This window comes from Equus caballus, chromosome 7 (assembly GCF_041296265.1).
Source record: "Equus caballus isolate H_3958 breed thoroughbred chromosome 7, TB-T2T, whole genome shotgun sequence".
Classification (NCBI taxonomy): domain Eukaryota; kingdom Metazoa; phylum Chordata; class Mammalia; order Perissodactyla; family Equidae; genus Equus; species Equus caballus.
The window spans coordinates 79,602,456-79,629,357 of NC_091690.1; the positions used below are offsets into that span (position 1 = coordinate 79,602,456).

The window sequence follows — 26,902 nt, forward strand, 5'->3', positions numbered from 1 at the left end:
TGAAAATACCAGCAGTGGTTGCTTAGAGTCTAAGACAAAGAGACTATCATTTTCTCATTTTAGCTATTGCCCTTATTCACTGTAGAATCAAATCACACTTGACCTACACGAGTGGTCATCTTCTACATGGCATATCGGCAACTCCATGGGAGCTTTATCAAAACAGTACAACTCCACCCATATTTACCACAAATTCTTGGCAAGCCTCTCCAAGGGGAAATCTCCAGGAAATCAGAACATACATAATTTGTAAAATTTTTCTCCTTAATTCTGGCTGAGAATTTTTGAGTTTTACGATACTTTTCTTTTCATATATGTTGATGTTAAACTCTTTTCTTTCATATTCTTATAATGCAGCTGTGATAGAAGATTGTCAGTAGGACATTGTTTCCATTCTTCCCAACGTTTCAGGCAGGCACTGGAGAACAAGATGCCTATAACAGTTTTTCAGCCCTCTGTTTGCTTTTCCCAGGCCTTTTCCTCTTTATTCACCTGGCTTTTGCCTTGAGTTTGCCATCCTATTCTCTGTTTGCAGTTCTGCAAAGCTTCCCCCATGTAGTTTTCTGGATTCCATCTCTACCAGGAGTAGGGAATTGACAACATTCTAAATTTCCAGCTTATCTGTGCTCATAGTTTCTTTAACATTTTCCAACACACTATTAATACCTACAAGTACTTGACTATTAGAAGATATAGAATATTCATCAATTAAAGAGAAAAAAAAACTAAAATTACCACCTCGTACAGAAGGAACATCACTTTCAAGTCTCTTAAAATCATAACGTGATTAAATGGAGGAAGAACTTACAATCTCACAATTCAGCTATAATTTTTTGCAGTTCTTCCTGTGATTTCACATATCTTGTAATTCACAAATAAGTTTTAAGGCAGTTTTTCCCTTTTGAAGCCTGTGATGAGTCCCCTCTGACATTAGAATCTCCTATAACATAAAAGGTTGTGTCTTCTCCATTCTTTAAGGATGGAGCTCAGTACGATGAAGATTTTAATGAGTCCTTGGGCCACTGGGGACTGTTATCTTGAGACTACTGCTTTAGAAACCAGGAGCTTTGTGCTCTGAGGATCTATTACCCAATGTGATATCCACGAAAAAGTTTTAAACTCCTGATATACCACAGAGACTTTTTAGTGATGTTTGCACTTATTCTCTGAATAACAACTGAAATAATGTAAATTCAACTTGTTAAAAATATATCTTGGGATATAGGTATATTGTTAGGGATATTTTACTTCCTGAAAAATATCATTTATTTCATGATTTTGAAAATTGGCCAAATCTGAAGTACTCCTCTGCCCTATACACAGGAGAAGGGAATAGTGTGCCGTGAGAAGCTATTGACTGGGGAAACATTCATAAGAAGGTGAGTAGGAAGAAGATTAACACACAGTATGAGCACAGTGATTTATTTCTGAGGCAACTCTGCTTTAGAAGACCTTACTGCAGAGGAAAATCCCTTTTCATCCAAATCCCAGTTACTGCGCTGCCATACACGATATCCACAAATGACTCCTAATTGCCTGTTTCATCAGCTTGGCCTTCAAAGCCTTCCACCCTCTGTGCTACCAAGTCCTGTCTCCAATATCTGCTCTCCTAACCTCAACTCTTGAGGCACACCGGTCAACACACTACCTCCTGATTAAATTCTGTAATTTCCTCATTCTGTACTCTGTTCTCTCTGTCTGAAAATCCCTTCTCTTAACTTCATGCACATAAACTCTTATCCATTCTTTAAGGTTCAGCACAAATGCTACCTCATCCAAGAAGCCCCTTGCTTGAATAATGTATTAAAACCAAGAGAGAAATTATAATCATTAAGAATGAATTCTATAAGGTGAGGCACTTACTCTGGAGGGCCTGCTCTGGACACCAGAACTCAATGTTAACAGATGTGGTGTAGCAGTCTAGATAGTCGTAGATAACAATAAATTGGGATTTTTGGAAGCTAGGTAGACACGTTTATGCCTTTCCCAGTTGCATCTTATTAGTCCATTGAACACTTCACTAAACTTCTTTGAGAGCCAGCTGTTAATGTCTTCTATTAAGAATTGCTCCTGGCTGAAAGGAATGTAGTTGACTGGAACTATCTAGGAGTACATGCCCTCACTCCCAGGGTGGCCCATGGCCAACAACTGAATGAAACAATGATTTAGAAACAGCAATGAAAACACCCTGTTGCTGAAAGTTAGGACAACTCTGAGGTGCCAATCATGCTCCAGTGCTCCCTGTGAGATCAGACTAAAGGTACGCTTCAGCAGAGCCCGCATCTTTTTCTGGCTTCACCTCATGCTTTGTCCTGCTTCTCTCTCATCCTTTCAGTTTTCACTGAGATCATTCCTCACTAAACTACTTGCATAAGAATTGCTGTCTAAGGCTCTGCTTTTCGAGAACTTGTGATAAGATTGAGTTCCAATGTATACACAAGAATGAGAACTGTATGTACTTTATTACACACACTCAAAATTCAAAAAAATAAGATAGTGACAGCAGGTTCTGATTAATGGCCCAGATTCCTTCTCTCTGATGGGCTAGTTATAACCTGTAACAATCATTGCCTGTCATATGCTCATATAGACTGAATTTCTCTCTGTGGGTCTTATTGCACTTGCTCCTTGCAGCGTTAGGATTTTTGCTTTCTGCTAAGTGGCCCTGATTACTAGAGATTGGTATTTTTTTCTTATGCATCTATTCAGAATACAGTTAGTGAATTCTGAAGTCACATCATTGATATTCTATGCGTGCATGTGCTATGATCTGCAAAGACAATTGAGGAGCATAATGCTGCTGATCTGTCTCTCTACACTAAACCACCAGTCTATCTTTGCTATTATCTTCATCCACTCCTCTTCCAAATGCAATGTTAAGTGAGTTACAAAGAGAGTAATGAAAATAACAGTGTCATTTATTGCTATAAAATGGAGCTACAGACACCACCACTCCTCACCTCAATTTTGAAGAAGTATGTGGATGTTACAATTTCTTCATTACACTCTTAACAATCTTCCTGGAAACATTAACACAGGTCATTAGTCATTCATTTATCCTTTCATTAAAAAAATTATATAGTGTGCTCTTATACTGCGGGCACTGTCCTAGGCTATGAGAAATATAAGTAAGAAACAGCCAAAGGTCTACCTGCATGGAATTTATCATTTAGTATCTCCGAGGCAGAAAGAAAAGAAATTGTGGTATAGCATTAACTAAATATGCCAAAAAATTAAAGTAGTAAAGAATAATTTGATAGTCCTGTCAAGCAAAGTAATCATCAATTAAATTCAAATCATTTAAACTTTCTCTACCAGCTTCTGGCAAGGAACAGAGAGAGGAATATCATCAGTTGAGACACAGTAAAGGGAAAATAGACAAAAGTATCAGTAAATAAGGTGGAAGTAGGAATTACTTGTTTGAATTTAAAGCCCATTTTCTTGAATGCGAAAATAATACTATATGAATGATGAAGTTGTTCTGGAAGAGAAAAATTATCTTTTCTGATAGTAATCATCCTTGTTATTCATTTCAATAACAATAAAAAAAAAAAAACCAAGAAAACATTTCCATCACCTTCTAAAGATTCCTCACATCCATTTGCAGTCCATGCTTCCCTCTGCTCCTGGTCCCAAGTAAGTGTTGATCTGCTTTTTGACAATATAGATTAATTTGCTTTTTCTTGAGCCTTTTAAATTAGAGTAACATAGCATGTGCTCCATTATATCTGACATCTTTCTATCAAGATAATTATTTTGAGATTCATTCATGTTTTTTGTATCAGTAATTTGTTTCTTCTTATTGCAGAGTAGCATTCTATTATATGGATATACCACTTTTTTATCCATTCACTTCTTACCAGGCTTTGAGGTTTTTCTACTTTGGGGTTTTTTTGAGTAAAGGTGCTATCTGTGAACATTCAAGTAATCTGGGCATGAATATTTGTTTTCACTTGTCTTAGCTAAATACAAAGCGGGCATGTTAGGTCACAGGTATGTGTACAAATATTTACATGATTAAGAAACTACAGTTTCTACAGTGGTTATATGGTTTACTATTTCCACGTGTGATGTGGAGAATTCCAATTGCTCCAAAACGTTAACATTTGATATTGGTCTTCAATTTTAGCCATTCTAATAACTGCACCTCTTTTTCATTGTAATTTGTATTTCTCTGATGACTCATGGTGCTATGCATCTTCTCATGTGCTTACTGTCTATCTGTATATCTCCTTTTTGAAGGACCTGTTCAAAGCTTTTCCCTATTTTAAAACTTAGGCTCTTGGTCTTATTTTTCAGTTCTAAAAGTTCTATACATCCTATATACAAGACCTTTCACATGCATATGTATTGCAGACATTTTCTCTCTTTCAGAGTTCTGATTTTTCTGTTTGAAAATTAAACATTTAAAATTTTTATGAATTCCAATATGTCACTTCTATTTCTTTTATGGTTTGTGCATCTGTGTCCTACCTAAAAAATCTTTGCCTAGTCTAAATCTACAAAGATCTCTTTTGTATATTTAGCTCTAGGAATACTATAGCTTTGTCTTTCATATTTACACCTATGATGATTTTGAGTTAATTTTTGATACGAGGTAAAGCTTGTTGGTCATTTTTTCCATATAAATATGAAGTTGCTCCAGTAACATATGCTGAAAATTCTTTCCCCATAGAATAGACCTTAACATTAGTCCAAAATCAATCGGTCAGTATATTATTAATAAATCGCATACATACATGGATCTATTGATGGACATTTTGTTTCTTTGATCTGTGTGTCTATTATTTCCTTACACTGTACTGTCTTGATTATTTTAGCTTTATGGTAAGTCTTGAAGTCATGTAGTGTAAATCCTCCAACTTTATTCTTCATTTTTAAAAGTTACTTTAAGTTTTCTGGTTAGTTTGCACATCGACATGGAATCAGCTTGTCTATTTATACAAAAGGTCCTTCTAGAATTTTGATCTGTGTTACATTGAAACAATAGATCAACTTTTGGAGAAATAGTACCTTAATAATAATGAATCTTCTAATCCATGAACATGGTATATTATTATCCATTTATTTATGTCTTCTTTAATTTCTCTTGTTTCTATACTTCTTTTGAAGAAGTATTGTTTAGCTTTTCATAAATTTATTCCTAAATATTTATGGTTTTCAGCACATTATAAATATATTTTTTCTGTTTTAATCCCTACATTGTTTGCTGCTAGCAAAGGAAAATAAAATTGCTTTGGTATACTATGCTTTGTATACTGTGATCTTACTAAATGAGTTATAGTACATGGTTATAGATTTCTTAAAATTTTCTGCACATTCACAAACAGCCACAAGGAGGAGGAGCCCCACATTCCAAAGCCTGAAACAATTGGGTGCTCCCATGCCTATGGCTAAGCCCCACTCAGCTGCAATCCTAAGAGAGCTGACAACAGCCTTGAAGGTTTGAGAACTACAGGCTAGCAACCTGAGGCTAGCAACCCACTACACTGGGTACCTACCCAATTATCAGGAAAATTGCAACAGGAGTGTCCTATTAGACTTTGTAGCCAATGGCATTGGAGCTCCCCAGCCCAATTTACAAACAGCCTGCCAGGGAGGGAAAGACTAGACTCCTGGGTACCAGCAGTAAGAGCAACCCTACTGCAGCAGGAGGGCACGAGTAGCCCACACAGGGGTCACTAGTGGATCACTTGGACTAATGACAAGAGGGAAGCACACTACTGGGTCTCAAAAGGCATCTCTTACATAAGGCCACTTATCCAAAATCAGGAGACACAGCTGACTCACCTAATACCTAGATATAAGCACAGAAAAAAAAGGATTATGAGGAGACAAAGGAATACATTCCAAGCAAGGGAATAGGACAAAATCCCAGAAAAAGAACTAAATGAAACAGAAATAACCAATCTATGTGACAAAGAGTTCAAACAAAAACTCATAAGGATGCTCACTGATATTGGGAGAAGACTGGATATACGCAGTGAGAAGATCAACAAAGAATTGGAAAATATGAAATAGAACCAATTAGAGATGAAGAGTACATTACTGGAAATGAAAAATTCACTAGAGGGACTCAGCAGAGTAGATGATATAGAAGAACAGGTCAGTGAGCTGAAAGAAAGATTAGAGGAAATCACCCAAGCTGAACAGATAACAGAAGAAAGAATTAGATAGAATGAGAACAATCTAAGGGAACTCCTGGACAATATCAAGCACACTAGCATTCATATTATAGGTGTCCCAGAAGGAGAAGAGAGAGTCAAAGGGGCAGAGAATTTATTTGAAAAAATAATAGGTGAACACTTTCTTAACCTAAGGAAGGAAACAGACATCCAAGTACAGGAAGCACAGAGAGCACCAAACAAGATGAACACCAACAGGCCCCCACTGAGACACATTATAAATTAAAATGTCAAAAATTAAAGATAAAGAGAAAATCCTAAAAACTGCAAGAGAAGGGCAAACAAGTGACACACAAAGGAAAGCCCATAAGGCTATCGGCAGACTTCTCAGCTGAGACCCTACAGGTTAGAAGAGACTGTCATGACATATTTAAAGTGCTGAAAGGAATAAACCTACAGCCAAGAAGACTATAAACAGCAAAGTTATCATTCAAAACGGAAGGAGAGATAAAGAGCTTCCCAGAGAAGCAAAAATTAAAGGAGTTTATCACCAAGAAACCAGTTTTACAAGAAATGATGAAGGGACTTATTTGGGTGGCAAAGAGAAGACCACAAATAACGATAAGAAAATTATCAAAAAAAAAAAAAACCCAAAACAGGCAATAAAATCACTAGTAAAGACAAAAATACAGTAAAGGTAGCAGATTAACCACCTATGAAGATAATATGTAGGTTAAAAGACAAAGTACTAAAATTACCTATTTCAATGATAAGAGGGTAATAGATAGACACACATAAAACGAGAGATTAGATAGGATTTCAAAAACTTAAAATGTGGGAGAAGGGGAGTAAAAGAGTAGAGATTTTAGAAAGAGGTCAAGCTAAAGAGATTATCAACTCAATATAGATTGCTATATAAGTAGAATATTATATAGAAACCTCATGGTAATCACAAACGAGAAACCTATAATAAGTGAACAAATAAGTGAGAGGAAAGAAATCAAACATATTACTAAAGAAAGCCATGAAACCACAAAGGAAGAAAGCCAGAGAAGAATAAAGGTACAGAGAACTACTAAAACACCCAGAAAAAAAGTAACAAAATGGCAATAAATACATTTTTATCTATAGCTACTTTAAATGTCAATGGACTAAATGCTCCAATCAAAAGGCGTAGGGTGGCCAATTGGATTAAAAAAGCAAGACACATATATATGCTGCATACAAGAGACACACTTCAGACCTAAAGACACTCACAAACTGAAAGTGAAAGATGGAAAAAGATACTCCATGCAAATGGCAACGAAAAGAAAGCTGGAGTCGCAATACTTATATAAGACAAAATAGACTTTAAAACAAAAATTGTAACAAGAGATAAAGAAGGACATTACATAATGATAAAGGGAAAAATCCAACAAGAGGTTATAACACTTGTAAATATCTATGCACCCAACATAGGAGCACCTAAATATATCAAGCAATTATTAACAGACATAAAATGAGAAATAGACAGTAACATAATAATATTAGGGGACTGTAACACTCCGCTTACACCAATGAACAGATCATCAAAACAGAAGATCAATAAGGAAACACTGGCCTTAAATGACACATTAGACTGGATGGACTTAGTAGACATATATAGAACATTCCATCCAAAAATCGCAGAACACATTCTTTTCAAATGCACATGGAACATTCTATAAGATTAATCACATATTAGGCCATAAAACCAGTCTCAATAAATTTAAGAAGATCGAAATAATCACCATTTCTGACCAAAAATGTATGAAACTAGAAATTAACTACAGGAAGAAAACCGGAAAAGCCACAAAAATGTGGAGATTAAACAAAATGCTACTGAACAATGGATCAATGAAGAAATCAAAGGAGAAATCAAAAAATTCCTGGGGACAAACGAAAATGAAAACATGACATGCCAAAATCTATTGGATACAGTGAAAGTGGTTCTAAGAAGGAAGTTTATAGCAATTCAGGCCTACCTCAACAAACAAGAAAAATCCCAAATAAACAGTCTGACAGTGCACCTAAAGGAACTGTAAAAAGAACAAACAAAGCCCCAAAACAGCAGAAGGAAGGAAATAATAAAAATCAGAGCAGAAAAAAATGAAATAGAGACTAAGAAAACAAGAGAAAAAAATCAATGAAACCAAGAGCTGGTCAATTGAAAAGATAAACAAAATTGACAAACCCTTAGCTAGACTCACCAAGAAAAGTGAATAAGTAAAATCGGAAATGAAAGAGGAGAAATTAAAACAGACACCTCAGAAATACAGAAGATTATAAGAGAATACTATGAAAAGCTATACACCAACAAATTGGACAATCTACAAGAAATGGACAAATTCTTAGAATCATACAAACTTCAAAAACTGGATCAAGAAGAAATAGAGAATTTGAATAGACACATCACCAGTAAGGAGATTGAAACTGTAATTTAAAACCTCCCCAAAAATAAAAGTCCAGGACCAGATGGCTTCTCTGGTGAATTCTACAAGACATTCAAAGAAGATTTAATAGCTATCATTCTCAAACTATTCCAAAAAATTGAGGAGAGGGGAGGCTTTCTCACGCATTCTATGAAGCCAATATTATCCTGATACAAAAACTAGACAAGGACAACACAAAAAAAGAAAATTACAGGACAATATCACTGATTAACAGTGATGCAAAAATCCTCAACAAAACACTAGTAAATCAAATAGAACAATACATTAAAAAGATGACACATTATGACCAAGTGGGTTTTATTTCAGAGATGAAAGGATGGTTCAACATCTGCAAATCAATCAATGTGATATACCACATTAACAAAATGAAGAATAAAAATCACTTGAACATCTCAATAGATGTTGACAAAGCATTTGACAAGAAACACCACCCATTTATGATAAAAACTCTAAATAAAACAGATATAGAAGGAAGATACCTCAACATAATAAAGGCCATATATGACAAACCCACAGCTAATATCATTCTCAATGGAGAAAAACTGAAAGCTATCCCTCTAAGACCAGGAAGCAGACAAGCATGCCCACTTTCACCTCTCTTATTTAACATAGTATTGGAAGTCTTAGAGCAATCAGGCAAGAAAAAGAAATAAAGGCATAATGATTGGACATAAAGAAATAGAGTGTCATACGAGATGATTGTTTATGCAGAAAATAGGAAAGTGCAGATAAATGATCAGAAAAAATAATAAGCTCTAAGAAATAATTCCAGGCTATAATCTGGCTTTATACGAAGGGATGAAGTAAACTAGAAATGAAAATATGTGTGCACTAAGTATATGTGTATGCATGTGTATGTGTATGTTTTAAGCTGCTAACTGGTAATTTTTTAAAAGTGACTAGAATAATTTAGTTTAACAAAGTCACAGCATACAAGGTCAATATACAGAAATAAAAAATCAAGTGTATAGTAGCAATGAACAGTTGAAAGTGAAAAACACATTAAATTTTTTAAAGTCAGTACCATTTACAATAGCACCAATGTTACCATGTTGACTGTCCCCTAAAATGATCTATAGATTCAATGCAATAGCAATGAAAGTTTTGGTAATTTTTTGTAGAAATTGACAAACATTCCAAAATTATATGGAAAAGAAATGGACCTAGAGTAGTCAAAACAATTTTGCAAAGCAAAAACAAATTTGAAAGACTCCTATTATCTGATTTCAAGGCTTACCATAAAGTTGTAGTAATCAAGAGACCGCAGTATTGTCATAAGGATAAACATATAGATCAACGGAACAGAATAGAGAGTCCCAAAAATAGATCTATACATATATTGTCCATTGACTTTTTTGAAGAGAAGACAATGAAATTTAATGGAGAAAAGATTTTCAACCAAGTGTGCTGGAAGAAGTCAACAACCATTAAAAAATATCCCATCCCAATACCTACTTCACACATAAAGCAAAAATTAAGGCAAAATTATCTTAGAATGAAATGTAAACCAACGTTATAATATTTCAAGAAAAAGAAAGCATAGGTAAATTTTATTGACCTGGGCTGAGGAAAAATTTTCTTAAATATGACACCAAACACACGAACCACAAAAATAATAGATAAACTGGACTTCAGAAAAATTAAGGCTTTCATAACTTCAAAAGCCATTGTTAGAAAATAAAATGAGAAGACACAAATTGAAATAAAATATTTACAAAACACGTATTTATTAAATGATTTGTACCCAGAATATATAAAGAACTCTCATAACTCAATGATATGAGAACAAGAAACTCACTTTTTAAAAATAGGTAAAAGATTTGAACAGACACTTCACCAAAGAAGACCTAACAGATGGCAAATAAGCACTTGAAATGATGTTGAACACAATTGGTCACTAGGGAAATGCAAATGAAAATATATGAGTTAATGCTACAAACGTATTAGGCTGGCCTTTCTTTTCTTTTTTTTTGATTGAGAATACCAAGTGCTGGAAAGGACACAGAGCAAACAGAACTTAAATACTGTGCTTGTGGAAATGCAAAATGGTACAGCCATTTTGAGAATGGTACAGCCATCTTGAGAAAAAGTTTGTAGTTTCCTATAAAGTTAAACATACACTAACCATAACACTTAACAATTCCAATCCTAGGTTTTTATCCAAGAGAAATGAAAACACATATCCACACAAAGACCTGTATGGAGATATTTATAGAAGCTTTATTCATAATTGCCAAAAACTACAAAATCCTCAAATGTCCATCATTGACTGAACAGGTAAAGAAATTGTGGTACATTCACACAATAACTATGTTTGAGAGAAATATAACACAATCCAGACTCTCCATAACCTATCCTTCACAATATCCATGGCATCATTCAAAATTACTAGCATATGGGAAAAAAAGGGAAAATATGCCACATACTCAGGATAAAGTGTTGGCAACCAACCTCAAGAAAAGACTGAAAGCAAAAGTATAAGCTTCCATGTCAAGAAGCATGAAAAAGAAAAAAATAAATTAAAAAAATATAAAACATGAAAGAACATAGATCAAAGAAATAGAAATTATGTCCCATAGAGAAAATAAAGAAGTCTGTAATTTCATTGTTTGAAAAGATTAATAAAATTGAACAGTCAATAGGAATATTAATCAAGAAGAAAGTAAAAATATTAATAATCTAAATAAGACATGAAAGGGAGCATAACTACACATTCTTTAGATATTAAGATGGTTACAAATGGATATTATGAACAATTTTATTTCAATAAATTTAGTAAATAAAAGGAAATAAATATTTGCAGAAAAACATAACTTGTTAGGGATGATAAACGAAAGCATCCTTGTCATTCATGAAGCTGGTTGGACAGACACCAAGTAATCTAGCTATGAAGTTAAGAGAAAACATCGTTTCTTCCAAGTTTATGCAGCAGCTGTAAAAACACCACAATGATCTAATCTTTTAGTGACTACTGTTTTCTTACCAATAATGCACCCAGGTCTGATGTGCTATTCTCACCTAATGCTGGAGATATCCAATTGCTGAATTGCCATCATCTCATGACAGTGTCCAATCCTAGATTAGTCCCTTCTCCTAATCTCACCTCAGAAACAACAACCAGTCAAGAACTGATCCCCAAATCCCCTAGCCCCTTCCTCACAATCCTTTAATAAGAATCCAAACTTTTCAGAAGGCATATGCCTTCTCGCCATTGTTGAAAAACGTGAAGGTGCTTTGAAGAGCCCTCTCGCTCTGCGTTGAGCCAATAAATTTGATTTTGTTGGACTACATGTTTGTTTCTGTTGGCCTTTGTCTAATAAGGACTTAAAGTCATATTTTTAATTTTATGTATTTCTATTTAAGTGGTGGAATAGAACTGATAATTATTGAGATTTAGGGTATAAATATGATAGAGGTTTCATAAGTAGAGTGTGGATGAATGAAAGTTATTGGAGTCAAGAAAGTAGAAGAAGTTTGAGGTCAGGTTATCGGTTAAGACATTCAAGTGGTTAGAAGTTGCCCTTGCTGATGACAAAGACAGAGATGGAGAGGAAAGTTGTGATGCAGGTGCTAAAGTCCTCAGGGAATGAGGAGAAGCAGGGAGATCAATGGGGCAGACAGGAGGTGCCACAGTTGGAATACCATAAATCTCAAAGGAGGAAAAGTTTGGGACTGAGGAGGAAGTAGAATAATCTGCAAAAGGTAATAATCTCTCAACTTGATGAATGTGATTTATCAGAGTCAACAAACTGAGTCACTTTGTTCTATTTGTCACATGTTTGAGACACATAAATAACTTCAATTAACTTTTATATGTAATTATATGCTATCTCACTTAAAATTATAACCAGCATATGAGATAGGAATTATTAAATCCATTTTATAGATATTGAAATTGAGTCTCTAAGAGGTTAAACAGTTTTCCTGAGTTCATACACCTTAAACTGGACCCAGGTCTTCTGGTTATAAAGGCCACATTTGTTTTTTAAACTATTCAATTAGAGCATCATTTTTTTTCCAAGTCTCCACGGATTGATAATTTTTAGAAAGATAAAAAGCCAGAATTTCTAAAAATATTAAATAAGAAAAACTAAAATAGAAATTATAAACTCAATTTTGTGTGTGTGTGTGTGAGGAAGATTGGCTCTGAGCTAACGTCTGTGCCAACCTTCCTCTACTTTATGTGGCATCCCTCCACAGCATGGCTCGACAAGCAGTACTAGGTCCATGCCTGGGACCCAAGCCCGGGAACCTTGTCCACCATATTGGAGCATGCAAACTTTACCACTACACCAGCTTGTTGGTCCTAAACCCAAGTTTTAACTGTTACATTCAACAAACTTAAATTACTCTCTCAAATTGCTATAAAAAGTGCATAAATGGGCCAGCCCTTGTGGCCTAGTGGTTAAGTTTGGTACCCTCTGCTTCAGCAGCCCAGGTTCAGTTCCCAGATATGAACCCACACTCCTCGTCTGTCAGTAATCATAAATGGTTGATATCGAACCTGAAATGAGTTTGCTCACCCATTGCACAGCAAGCCGATCTCTGACATTGGGTGTAGTGGAAGAAAGTAGGAATTTTATTATTGCACAGCACTGAGCAAGGAGAGAGGGCAGCAAATGCTGAAATCCAAAACTCCCTGAAAAGCTAAAAGGAAGGGTTTTTATTTGGGGTTTTAGGTAAGGGAGGTCGGAGCATATGGCCTTGCTGGTTGGAGCTTTCCCACCAGCCTGTCTTTGGCCTTGAGACTACTTGCAGAGAGGAGGGAGCCCATGACCTTGCTGGTCAGCAGCTTTCCCATCAGCCTGTATCTCTTTGTGGGGCGGAGATAATGAATCCAGGTGCTTGTCCTTGGTGGTGTATGTCTCCATGGAGGATAGTGGATTCTGGATCCAGGAAGCCAGGGAGCAAGCAGGGAATGAGTGTTTTGGTTTTAACCCCATATATGCTGGGTTTAACGTAGGGAAACTGATATCAGTGTTGGTATCATGGTTACCCTCAAATTCTGTCCTTATTGCATCATGGACTGATAATAAACTGCCAACTGGCACCAGTCCATGGACTACATTTTGAGTAACAGTGGACTGCGATTTGTTTCTGCTTACTTACTCATAGAACTCCATGGCTTTCTCCCCATTATCTAATGTCTTCAGTTAAGGGGACTGTTTTATCTACAGAAATGGAATTAGAGCCCTGCTGGCACTGACTTTTGTCCCCATGTCCAGTCAAATTTCTAGTGCAATAATTCTTTGTCCAAGTCTCTGGACAAAGCTTCCACCAGGATACTTGGAAATACATCTTTTGTTAATACCTGGACCTTCTATTTATGCCAACTTCCTTGACCAGGGAAGAGGCAAAGTTAGTCATTCTTTCTCCTACATTTCTGAAACAGCTTCTAGATGTCTTCATTGGACTACTGCTTACACTATGTGACAAATTCCATATGGGTTGGAGTTTTTTGTTTTGTTTTGTTTTGTGCTTTGGTGAGTGGGGACCCAATTTAGTTGGTTGACAGGCTGTATAAACCAATGATTAAAAGAATGATGGATGTACAAATTCTCAGAGCTTATAGAGTACTGGTCACTGCCACTGACCAAAAAGACCAATAAATCAATTTCATGTTGAAGAAGAACTGAACAGGATGCAGATCTTCTGACAACCATAGTTCTGGAGATTTGGCACCTGCTTCCTATTATTCTGATGTTGGAATCCACTCTATTAAAAATTTTAAGTACTTTTGAATAGGACTGATGAAGTGAGGCAGCTTATGTACTGCAGAAAATATTTTGATGGTTTTAGGCTGAAGGACAAATTCCCACGTGGGGTCAGACAATCCTAGAAGGGTCTGGGACAAAGGAATGGTGCAAGAAGTAATTGAGTTCAACTCTGAATGGAACTAGAGGGTGAAAAATGGTGGCTGCATAAGCAAAATAAATCACTTTGAGATGCCTCTACTCACCAGAACTTGTCAAAAGAGCCACAGGAATCATGGATCCAAAGGTATCCCTTAGAGACATGTAAAGAAAGGTGAGGTACCTAATGTACTTGGCTATTTCCTGCTGCTTCAAGGGAATATGGGTGCTTTGATGTGTAAGAAGAACTTCTTGCATTGTTCTATTGATGGGTGGGAAGAAATGAGTTCCAGGGCACTTAAATAGGAGACAACCCTGTGTATACTGAATTCCAGAAAACATCGTCTTAATTTTTTTCTACTGCTAAATAGTCACTAAGTCAAAGTAATAATTTTTTTCCTCACTGTTCCCTCCTTCAACTCTAATGCTCCGTTTCAATTCAAATCAAATTTTATTTTAATTGGAAAGTACCTGGGCATCATCCTACTGACACCAATCAAGCAGACAGGATAATTGTCCTGAATGTTGGGCATGCTTCAGGAAAACCAAGAACTTTCCCCTTCATTTTCATTAAACAAGGAAGAAGGAATTTCAAATAACATCATGGCGTATAGGTGCCCCTTTGTGGAGGGTAGTCTGGCCTTAATGAGTCACCCTGCTCCACAAGTCATTTCTCCACAACAAATTCAAGGACGTTTTTCTCAAAGGGGCTAGGAATAACAGCCTTAGGGGATTTGTCATGTTCCGTTAAAGCCTTCCTTTCCTTCTCATCACACACACAAAGACACCCACCCTCATCCTCACACCATGTACGTAACTATGTTCCTTGACCCATCAGAGTATTCAGTGGTTTACATTGTCGAGTATTCAGCCCACAATACTTATAAAACTCAATGGAAAACATCTGCTTTATAAAGTTCTCTTTGGAATTCAGCATCAACAATTCTGGTTCTGAAAGGTGAGTGTAACATTCATGGATTTTCTTTAAATTTTTACTTGCTCAGGGAGAAATTAGAAATAAAAGAAACTCACCAACTTTAGCTCTTGACCCTGTGGAAACTGTAGCCTCAGCAAGAGATGCACGGCAGAATGGACATTCTGGGCACCCAAACCAAACTGCCCAGCAGTCCTCAGAGCAGTGCAAATGGTCTGCGGCAGCCAAAGCCACTGCTAAGCTTGTGTAACTGAAACTCTGAAAAGGAAATCAGGAAGAAACCACCTAATATTCAGGTTGGGTGAGGCTTGCCTATGCCCTCTTTTCATCATCAAAAGTGACCCATGCACTGAATGAAAGGATAGCTGAGAGTCAGAGATCCTGACCCAGGTGGACGAGCATTAATGGGATGCCAAAAGAAAGAGCTCTAAAAAGAACTCTAGGTGACCAGTGGAGAGGAAACAAGAATCAGCTGTCGTATTATGCATCTGAATGGCATAGTTCAGAGCTAAGAAGGCATCAGCTACTGTACTTCCTGACTTTTTTCTGGATTTGTGGTAAAATTCTCCTGACAAGTGTTGGAAAAAAATTATATTATGCTTCTCATTGAAAATTAAATAATCAAAAATCTACCAACACTTCATTTTTACTTAATGAAAAATAGTTTTTTACCTACCACGTATGACCAAACACCTTTGAGTACTTTACAGATTTCATTTCTTTTCATCTCACAACAAAGCTGCACTATAGGGCCAATTATTCCCATTTATGAATGGAAAAACCGAGTCAGAGAAATTAAGTGTCAGGTACAAGTTAAAACAGCTGTCCCATGGTGGCCCAGGATCTGAGTTTTCTGGCTCCAGTCTCCATGACTCTGCTGTCAGCACAGATTGAGGCTCACACAGCTTCAGTCAGAAGGCAAACAGTACTAATGCTGCTTAGTGCTTGGCCCCATTCCTCAGACCAGAGTATGTTCAGAGGCTTTCAAGGAAAATTGGGAGTGATCTGAAAAGTTGGCCACAGGTATAGTGGCCAAAGGAATTACAGATGCTTAATTTTAGAAGAAGGAAGGCAGCATAGGAACACTAGCTGTATTCAAATACTTCGAAGTTTTCTTAATAGAAAGGAGATGGTTTGTACCATTAAACTCATAAGGGATCAGTTGATAAAGATTAAAAACAGACTTTTAATGATGGAAGTAACACCAATGGCAGTAAGCTGCCTGTTATTACAGTAATCTAAGTGCACTTAATGAAGATCAGTCAGAGAAGAGATAGAACACACTCTTTAATGAGCTGCAGGTTCTCACCTATTCAGTTCATTATACCTCACAATTCATTCAGTCAAAGAACTAAGTCCCACCATTGGACATACTAAATGATTTATTATTCTAAAGTAAAAAAAAATTAAATTTTTAAGAAATGAAGACACTTTGAAGATAATTGGTACTATTTATCATTTATGATAAATTTTAAAATCTTAAGAACTGACATAATGTTGTTAGCAGTCTTTCTATGAAAATTAGAACCAATAACACTGAGCAGAAAATTCCAGTGTCATGTTAACGTGACTCTTAAAAGCACAAAAGTTTCAAGGAAGCATATCTGGGGAGATAAGCTTAGAAAAGTAATCAGGGATACATTATGAAACTCTGTGAATACCATACTAGGAGTTTGATATATATATTCCATCTAGTATTTTGGTTATGAAGATTACTCAGGAATTTTGGATTATTTTACTGACAATATTAAGGAAAAATGTAAGTCACAAAATGCAATATATACTATGATTACAAATATGTAAATACTACTTACAAATGCCCCCAAATTAAAATAAATCCAAATAGATTGTGAAGGATTGTTAAAGATTTGTTGGTGAGTTTTTCTTTAGTTGTTAATTACACGTAAAAAAATTAAAAGAAAATGCATGCACAAAGTATTTGTAAATCTGTAAATCTTACCTGTAGGAATTGTTATTTAGCTGAAATTAATAGAAAGGAAATATGGGCAAGAGAGAAATTTTTAGATCACTAAAATAAATTGCAATTTGAAACTTTTTATTTTATAATATTTGAAAGAAATGTTTTAAAAAATTTATACTTTTAATAAATATAACTTTCTTTTCTAATTTTCTCTGAATCTTTAGTATGCCCTGGAATTTTTGGATTAGACTGTAGTACTTTCTCTGGGTCTTCCCTTATTATTTATCATTAATTTTACTGTCTCAGGACTGCTTCAAAACACAGGAACTTTGCCTTTGTCACAACACAAGGGCAATACATGAAGGTAATAAGCTTTTTAATGAAAATGCAGCCAAGACTCAACAAAACATTGACCATTGAGCACCTTGGTTTAGGATTTTCATGATTGCAAATCACGGAGATATACTTACCTTAGAGCATAGAATTTACTTCTTTTGAGTATGCCTTAAGAAAAATACCTAGGAATGGAATTAATTTAAAAATGTATTACATTTTATTTTATCCTCCTGACGCTTCATCCAATTTGTGGGATTAGTAGTTCTGATAGTAAAAAGTTTTGAACATTTAAATGTGCAAAATTAATGGATGATTAAATTAAGATCTAGTCACTCAATGCATTATCATGCAGATCTCAAAAATTATGTTTGTGAAGAAATATAATGTTATAAAATTCTTCTTCTGAAATGTAAAGTAAAAATACCAGTATGAAAAATTTATCTACAATGTTATAAAAAGCTATCTTAAAATATATCCAAAGTGAAAAATTCCTGGAAAAAATTACCAAATGTACAATACTTGACCTGTGTGATAATATCCAGATTTGAGAGTAATGTTTCTTTTGAATTTTAAAGTGTTTTTCACCAACATGGTTGTACAATTTTTATTTAGAATCAAAATAAGCTATTACTTTGCTTATACTATTATTACTATCTTCAGTGTCTTTCTTCTCTACAAGGCCTGTTTCCTCTGGAGAGGGAACCCAGTTATATTCTCTGTGGTACCCCACAGCATATTCATTACAACAATCATGCATTCACTCTTAACAAATTTTTCTTCAGCGCATTTTATTCCCATGCACTAGTTATGTGATACAGGGATAAAATACACAGTTATTGACAAGAATATGTAACTAATGATTGGGAAGAGTGAAGCGCAAGTAAGCAAACAACAACAAAAACCATAACCTAGTATAAATAATGGCAATCTAGACATCTTCAAAACTGATGTCAACACAAATAAAAGTTATCTGATTAATGCTTAAAAGTCAGAGAAGGCTTTGGAGAGAAACGAATCTTGAAGAATGAGTAGAAATAACCCAGAGTAATCATGGTGGGAGGTTGGGAGCTATCCAAACAGGAGAAAAAGGAACAAAGGCAAAAGAGACTGGACTGCCTTGTGGGGACTCTAAATGGTTCAGGAAGGTTGGATGAGTGCATGTTGGATGGAAATAACCTGAGAGACCAGCAATCTCTCTGGTATGTATGTAGCACTTTCTGATACATACAGCAGAAACATACATACAGTTTTGAAGATGTCTAGATTGCCATTATTTATACTAGGTTATGGTTTTTGTTGTTGTTTGCTTATTTACACTTCACACTTCCCAATCATTAATTACAGCAGGGCATGTATCAGAAAGTGTGCACTGTGCTGTGCTAAAAAGGTTAGGTTTCATCTTGAAGGCTTGAGAAAGCACTGAAAGACTTAAAAGAATCCCTTTGGCATCATCTATTTTTTTCACTTTGGCAAGAGATCACTGTGGCAGATGTACTGTGAATTTTAAGGGGATAAGAATGAATACAGAAGGTAAACAGATAAATACAATAAAGAGGAGAATGACCAGGGCCTTGACTAAAGTAGGGACGCTACGAATGGAAGTGAGGAGATGAAGAAATAAAATTGGGAGCTAAAATGTAGGTAGAATCAGTAGGATTTTTATTAGATGTGGGACAATGAGAAGAAGAAGGCTGGGATGATTCTCACATTTCAGACGTGACAGATTGGGTGGACAGTCTTGTCATTCCACAGATATAGAATATAGGAAAACTGGTCCAAGAAAAGGATGAGTTTAGTATGGAGGAAGCTGAGTTTGGAGTATCTGTTGGATTTCCAATTGGAGACTTCCAATACATAATTGAAACTGTAGTTCTGGACCTTGGGATAGAGATCTGTTTAGGAGACAAGGTTAGAGATGTGTTTTAAAATAAGTATTAGATAAAGAAAAGAATATAACTGAGATCCCAGAAAGTGAGATCATATCTTTTTCCTTTTATGCAAAGAAAAAAAGTCCTGTGAGCACCATATTTACAGGCTGGGCAGAGGACGAAATCACTGTAAATGAGTCTGAGGCATAATCAAAGAACACCAGGAATGCGTTGAAAGAAAGCACAAAACTAATGAACATTCCCATTTTCCTCAACAGGAAAAATTCACAAAAGAGATGGTGAGAAACCGCACCAGTGTGACAGAGTTCATCATTTTGGGGCTAACAAAGGACCCTACACTCTGTGTCATATTCTTTGTGATATTTCTAGGAATCTATGCTGCCACCTTAGTAGGCAATATAAGCATAATCACTCTAATAAGAAGCTGTTCCCAGCTTCACTCTCCCATGTACCTCTTCCTCAGCCATTTGGCTTTTGTGGACATCGGCTATTCCACATCAGTCACACCTCTAATGCTTGTAGGATTCCTTGGACATGAAATGGCCCTCCCAGTCACTATCTGTGAAGCTCAGCTCTATTCTGTGGTCACATTTGGGACAGCTGAGTGCTTCCTGCTGGCTGCCATGGCCTATGACCGCTATGTGGCCATCTGCTCTCCCCTGTTCTACTCCACCCACATGTCTCCGAGAATCTGCATTCTCTTCGTGGGGACTTCCTATCTGGGTGGGTGTGTGAATGCTTGGACATTTACTAGCTGTCTATTGCGTCTGTCTTTCTGTGGACCAAATCAAATAGATCATTTTTTCTGTGATTTCTCCCCTTTGTTGAAACTTTCCTGCTCAGATATCTCCATTATTCAAATTATCCCTTCTATTTCTTCTGGCTCCATCATCGTGGTTACTGTGTTTGTTATAGCTCTCACTTACGTCTGCATCCTCATCACCATCCTGAAGATGCGTTCCACTGAAGGACGACACAAAGCCTTCTCCACCTGCACGTCCCACCTCACTGCAGTTACTCTCTACTATGGAACTATTACCTTCATTTATGTGCTGCCCAAGTCCGGCTACTCAACTGACCAGAACAAGGTGGTGTCTCTGTTCTACACAGTGGTGATCCCCATGTTGAACCCCCTCATCTACAGTCTGAGGAGCAGAGATGTAAAGGAGGCTCTGAGAAAGGTAACTGTCAGAATATATTCTTAGGATCCATTTTTAGCATTTCAGGTGACGTGTAAAATTTTTGCTTACCAGCATCACACTTAGGACCTACAAAATGCTAACTGCTTAAAGTGAAACCACACGTTTTTTAACTCTCACTTATATATACTTGTAAACCGCTTGAGGGAGACCTTGAAATCAGTATAATGATAGGAGTAATTATCATTATTATTGAACACCTTTAGGTGCCAAGTACTTTTTAAAATTTAATTTATTTAGCAAACAATAATTTGAACTAACTATGTGCCAGGCCTTGTTCTAAGGCCATTGCATATATTAACTGGTTTATCCCTCATGAAAACCCTGTGAAATAGCACTATTATTTCTTTTTACAAACAAATAATCTGAGGTACAGAGACGTTAAGAACATTGCCCCAAATCATGCAGCTAGAAAGTTGTGGGACCACATACCTCCTAAAGCAATCTATAGATTCAACACAATCCCTATCCAAGTTCCAACAACATTTTTCACAGAAATAGAGCAAAGAACCCTAAAATTTATATGGAACAACAAAAGACCCCCAATAGCCAAAGGATTCCTGAGAAAAAGAACAAAGCTGGAGGTATCACACTCCCTGATTTCAAAATATACTACAAAGCCATAGTAACCAAAACAGCATGGTACTGGCACAAAAACAGACACACAGATGAATGGAACAGAATCGAGAGCCCAGAAATAAACCCACACATTTATGGACAGCTAATATTCGACAAGGGAACCAAGAGCATACGATGGAGAAAGGAGAGTCTCTCCAATAAATGGTGTTGGGAAAACTGGACAGCCACGTGCAAAAGAATGAAAGTAGACTATTCCCTTACACCTTGCACAAATATCAACTCAAAATGGATTAAAGACTTGGATGTAAGACCCAAAATCATGAAACTTCTAGAGTACGGTCTTTGACATCAGTCTTAGCAGCATATTTTCAAGTCCCATGTCTGACCAGGCAAGGGAAACAAAAGAAAAAATGAACAAATGGGACTACATCAAACTAAAAAGCTTCTGCACAGCAAAGGAAACCATCAACAAAACAAAAGGACAAGCTAATAATTGGGAGAAGATATTTACAAACCATATATCAGATAAGGGGTTAATATCCAAATTATACAAAGAACTCATACAACTCAACAACAATAAAACCAACAATCCAATTAAAAAATGGGAAAAAGATCTGAACAGAGATTTCTCCAAAGAAGATATACGGATGGCCATCAGGCATATGAAAAGATGCTCAACATCATTAGCTATCAGGGAAATGCAAATCAAAACTACAATAGGTATCACCTCGCTCTGGTCAGAATGGCTATAATTAACAAGACAGGAAACAACCAATGTTGGAGAGGATATGGAAAGATGGGAACACTTGTACAGTGCTGGTGGGAGTGCAAACTGGTGCAGCCACTATGGAAAGCAGTATGAAGTATCCTCAGAAAATTAAGAACACATCTACCATATGATCCAGCTATCCCACTGCTGGGTATTTATCCAAAGAACTTGAAAACACAAAGGCATAAAGATACCTGCACCCCTATGTTCATTGCAGCATTATACACAATAGCCAAGACTTGGAAGCACCCTAGGTGCCCATCAAAGGACAAATGGATAAAGCAGATGTGGTATTTATACACAATGGAATACTACTCAGCCATAAGAAATGATGAAATTTGGCCATTTCTGACAACATGGATGGACGTTGAAGGTACTATGCTGAGTGAAATAAGCCAGAGGGAGAAAGTCAAATACTGTATGATTTCTCTCATAAGTAGAACATAAAAACAATGACAAACAAACACATAGCAACGGAGAATGGATTGGTGGTTACCATGGGGGAAGAGGGGAGGGCAAAATGGGTGATTAGGCTCACATGTGAGGGGATGGACCATAATTAGTTTTGGGGTGGTGAACATGATGTAATTTACACAGAATTTGAAATATATTATGATGTACATCCAAAAGCTATATAATGTAATAACCCAATGTTACTGCAACTAAAAATAAATAAATAAAATGCGAAAAAAAAAGTTGTGGGACCAGTGTTTGAATGCGAAAGTCTGGGTCCAAAATTGCTATGTTTCTCCATATAATTTTCACAGCAATCCCATGATGTTGCTATTGTAATTTACCTCAATTTACAAATTAGACTACTAAATATTAGAGAGATCAAATAATTTGGAGAAACGTGTAAGCAAATCCTCTGGTTCTATGCACTTTATACTATAACATCACAGGTGGTCTAATGACTTTAGCACTATTACTGATCTAGAGGCTTTGAGCAGGGTAATCAAGACTAAGCTGTTACTGTGTATCATTCTTTTGAACAAATTCCACCTCCAAGAATGTCCAGGTTGTGAAGACTCCAAAAAAATATGAGGTTGGGAAAACTGGACTGATTCCCATCTCTTAGGAAATCATGTCTGGACACCACAATTATATGATTTGACTAGAGGTCTATCCATAATTAAACACATGTGAAAAACAAATAGTCCCATTTGGCATAAGGTAGTCTCCTTTATTTGTAGGAATTGAAAATGGTACTTTAAATCTAAGCATTACAATTAATATGTTAACAAAAATCATAGTTCTATAGTGTGGATTTATAAAGAAATTAGAACACATGAAAAAGATAGAAATGTTGTCAAAGATTGCACTAAATGTTTTTCTTGAGTAATGGTCTGCCCTCATTTACATCATCACTATGAGACAGGAAAGAGTGAGGAGAGATTTTTCTGGAATACAGGAACTCCCTACTCAAAGCATATACTGTTTAGAGCTTTGGAAAGCAAGATTTAGACCATAAAAGTCTTTGTCTCATGGTAAAGGAGTGAGAGAAGTGAAGATTGGAAGATATAAGAATAAAATCTAACAAAATGGAAAATATTTATAATATACTGCTAAGTAAAAATGTAGAGTATCTACAATATTTTTGCAAATTTTAAGTGGAAAATACCTAACAAAGACTAAAAGATCGAATGGATAAATTAAAATGTGAAATGATTAAATAATGGGTGAAGGAAAACTATTTCTCTACTCACAACACTTTTAACAGCAAATATGTGGTGTTTTTTCCATTCTACCAACCAAGTGGAAAACCCATGTTTTCTAAGTATCCTAACATCAATCTGATGCCCTAGTCTTTAATTCAATTGGATGTAACTACCAGGAGGTAGTGTCAGACTTCACAGGTTTAAGGACTCAGTCCCACAAGCCTACCCTTACTTCAGACACCAATAGCAAGCAATGGGTCCCCAGGGTATCCACACTTCTGTCCAACTTGGCTACAAAGTGAAGGGTTCCCACAATCCTCTTACAGGTTTGATAATTTGCTGAGATGGCTCACAAAACTCATGGGAACATTTACTTACATTTACCAGTTTATTATAAAAGATATTATACAGGATACAAATTAGCAGCCAGATGCAGAAATACATCGCAGGAGTTCTGGAAGTGTCCCCAGGGCAGGAGCTTCTATCACCATAAGTTGAAGTGTACCACCCTCTTGGCACGTGGGTGTATTTAACAACCCAGAAACTCTCCACTTTGTGATTTCGGATTTTTATGGAGGCTATATGACAAATATTAACTCAATCTTCAGCCCTTGTCCTACCCCCCCCCCTCAGAATATGGTGTGGGCAAATAATTTCAAGCTTCTAATCATAGTTTGGTCTTTCTGGTGACCAGCCTCCATCCTGAGGCTATCCCAGAGACCACCAAGAGTCATCTCATTAGAACGAAAGATGCTCCTATCACCCAGAATATTGCAGAGGATTTAGGAGCTTTGTGTCCGGTACTGGGGTCAAAGACCAAATATTAGAACAAATGATACTCCTAGCACCCCTATCACTCAAGAAATTACAAGGATTTTAGGAGCTCTGTCTCCAGAACCAGGGGCAGAAACCAAAGATATATTTCTATTATGTCACACTCTACCTCCTAGTGATCATAAAAGTCTAAAGATACTGACATATTACTAGAATCCCATTGAGTCATTAATGATTATTTGCTCCATTATCATATCATAGGAAAATGTTTACCAGGGCAAGGCTATTCAGGTTTACAGACTTCCATTTGATATTGTTGAATTCTAAAAGCAGGAATGGTTTCAGCAATATATGGCCTTCACCCTTTCAGGCATCTGATACCATTGAGCTAAGAGACAATATCATCTCTTGCTCTGAGCCTCTTTTGAGGTGTTAATGTAATATTGATTTTTTACAAACAGCATTTGAAATTATCCTGTAAAAATTCCAGGCATATGTTGACTCCCATGACATCTCAGAGCTTCAATTATGTGAATCCTAAAGTCCTGAATATAAAGATTGACTTTCCTCTGGACACTTTGGATCCATATCTCAGAGATCAGAGTGTTCATAGGTGTCCTGTGTTTTACCTCAGGTATCATTTGGGTTTTGCTAACTGGTAATTGATTTGAGTCAAAGACCAGTGACAAACTGTAATTTCCAGATCTGTTAAGATTTACGTGTGCTTATTGGCATGTTTATCAATAATTCAGGGAGAAGGTAGGGGTAGGGACCTTAAACATTGATAATTTCCTGACATTGTGATCTCAAAGTCTCTGAGAAATATTTGATCAAGACCTTGAAGTCATTTTACAGGTAGATATGTAATAGTCATTTATCCATTCATTTCAAAAATACTTATTGAGCTTTTATTATATTCTGGGAACTCAACAAACACTAAAGATATGTTGATGAATAGAACAGAGTTCTCATGCAGTTTAGATTTTAGTAGGAGAGACACTAAGGAATAAATAAACACTATAAATACAGAACATGATAAGTGGTGTGAAAGAGACAAGTCGATTGGGTTGATATGATGCATAAAGGGTAACTATGGAGGTGTGGGTAGTGTTACCTTAGAGAAAGTGACAAGGAAGTCCACTTGGAGGAGAGTATGGATGAGTGGAAAGTTGAAAGATGAGAAAGACCTATTGAGATGGAGAGTGGGGGAAAGCTGCCAGACAGAAAATGATAAGTGCAAAGATCCTAATCATTTCAAGAAATAAAGAGGCCATAGTAAACCAGGAGGAGAGAGGTACTTTAAAAGGGTTAGATTATGGGGAGCTTCATAGACCGTGGAAAAGCATTTGGATTTTATTCTAAAAGGAATGAGAAGCCATTGAGTGGTTTTAAAAAAGTAGGTCTAATCGAATGTGACTGTTTTTAAAGATCACTCTGGTTGTTGTATGGAAAATTGATTATAGCAGGGAAGAGTGGGAGCTGGGGACCAATGAGTTAATTGTCAAGAATTGAGATGATGATGCATTGGGCTAGGGTAACAGCTGTGTGATTAGAGAGAAATCAGTCTATTCAAGAAACAGTTTAATTAAAGAACCAGAAAGGGCTAGCTGATGGATTAGTGCTGGAGGTTAAATATTTAAAAAAGGAGTTGAGGAAACCTCAGAAAATTTTGGCTTAGATTAACCAGTGAATGTGAATGGGATTCATTTATTAGCTGAGAAAAATGATGTTCACGTTGTCAATTACTACATAACAAATCACTCAAAACTAAGTGACTTAAAACAAAACCAATTTATTATATTACATTATTTTGTGAATCAGGAATTAAGTTTGGGTTTGACTCAGCATTTCTTCTCCTCCAAATGGCATTAACAGGAATCAGTTATATTCAGATGGTATCTGATATGTCTAGAGAGTTCAAGACGATTTCCCTTGTATGTCTGGCACCTTGGCAAGGATTACTTGAAAGCCTGTCCTTCTCCATGCAGTCTTAGAGTGTCTCTATATGGTCTTACCAGCAGAGTAGCTGAATTTCTCACATGGTGGCTTAGGACTCCAATAGCAGCTGTCCCCAGAGACTAAAAAGGAAGCTTCAGTGTTTCCTATGACCTAGCCTCAGGAGACCCAGTACATCATTTGCAGTGTCTCCAATTGGTACAACAAATCACTAACATCAGACCATATCCTAGAGGAGGGAAATTAGATCTCACCTTTCAATGAGAGAAGTAGAAAGACTTTGCAACCATCTCCAATCTATCACAGTCCTTCTGAGCACAATAATTTGCATACTTACCACATGCCAAAATACATTCATATCCTCTCATGTTCCCCCCCAAATATCATACCATTAAAGAATCAGTATTGAGTCCATCATCATGAGATATAAACCAGGTTC

At 36.3% G+C, this 26,902-nt stretch overlaps 1 protein-coding gene across 2 annotated transcripts; it reads left to right on the top strand.

Moving 5' to 3' along the window:
- Positions 1–13,488: 13,488 nt before the first annotated feature.
- OR5P1B (olfactory receptor family 5 subfamily P member 1B) lies at positions 13,489–20,733 on the top strand. Of its 2 annotated transcripts, XM_070272068.1 has the most exons (2): positions 13,489–13,499; positions 19,818–20,733. In XM_070272068.1, the coding sequence occupies exon 2, from the start codon at positions 19,975–19,977 to the stop codon at positions 20,731–20,733; it is 759 nt and encodes a 252-aa protein (XP_070128169.1). In that variant the 5' UTR covers positions 13,489–13,499; positions 19,818–19,974. The 2 variants fall into 2 exon arrangements, with proteins under 2 accessions (XP_070128169.1, NP_001377861.1); NM_001390932.1 differs by lacking the exon at positions 13,489–13,499 and having other exon boundaries at positions 19,804–20,733.
- The last annotated feature ends 6,169 nt before the right edge of the window (positions 20,734–26,902 follow it).

Excerpts from the sequence above, each read along its gene's own strand:
- OR5P1B (NM_001390932.1), top strand. The coding sequence starts at position 19,804 with ATGGTGAGAAACCGCACCAGTGTGACAGAGTTCATCATTTTGGGGCTA.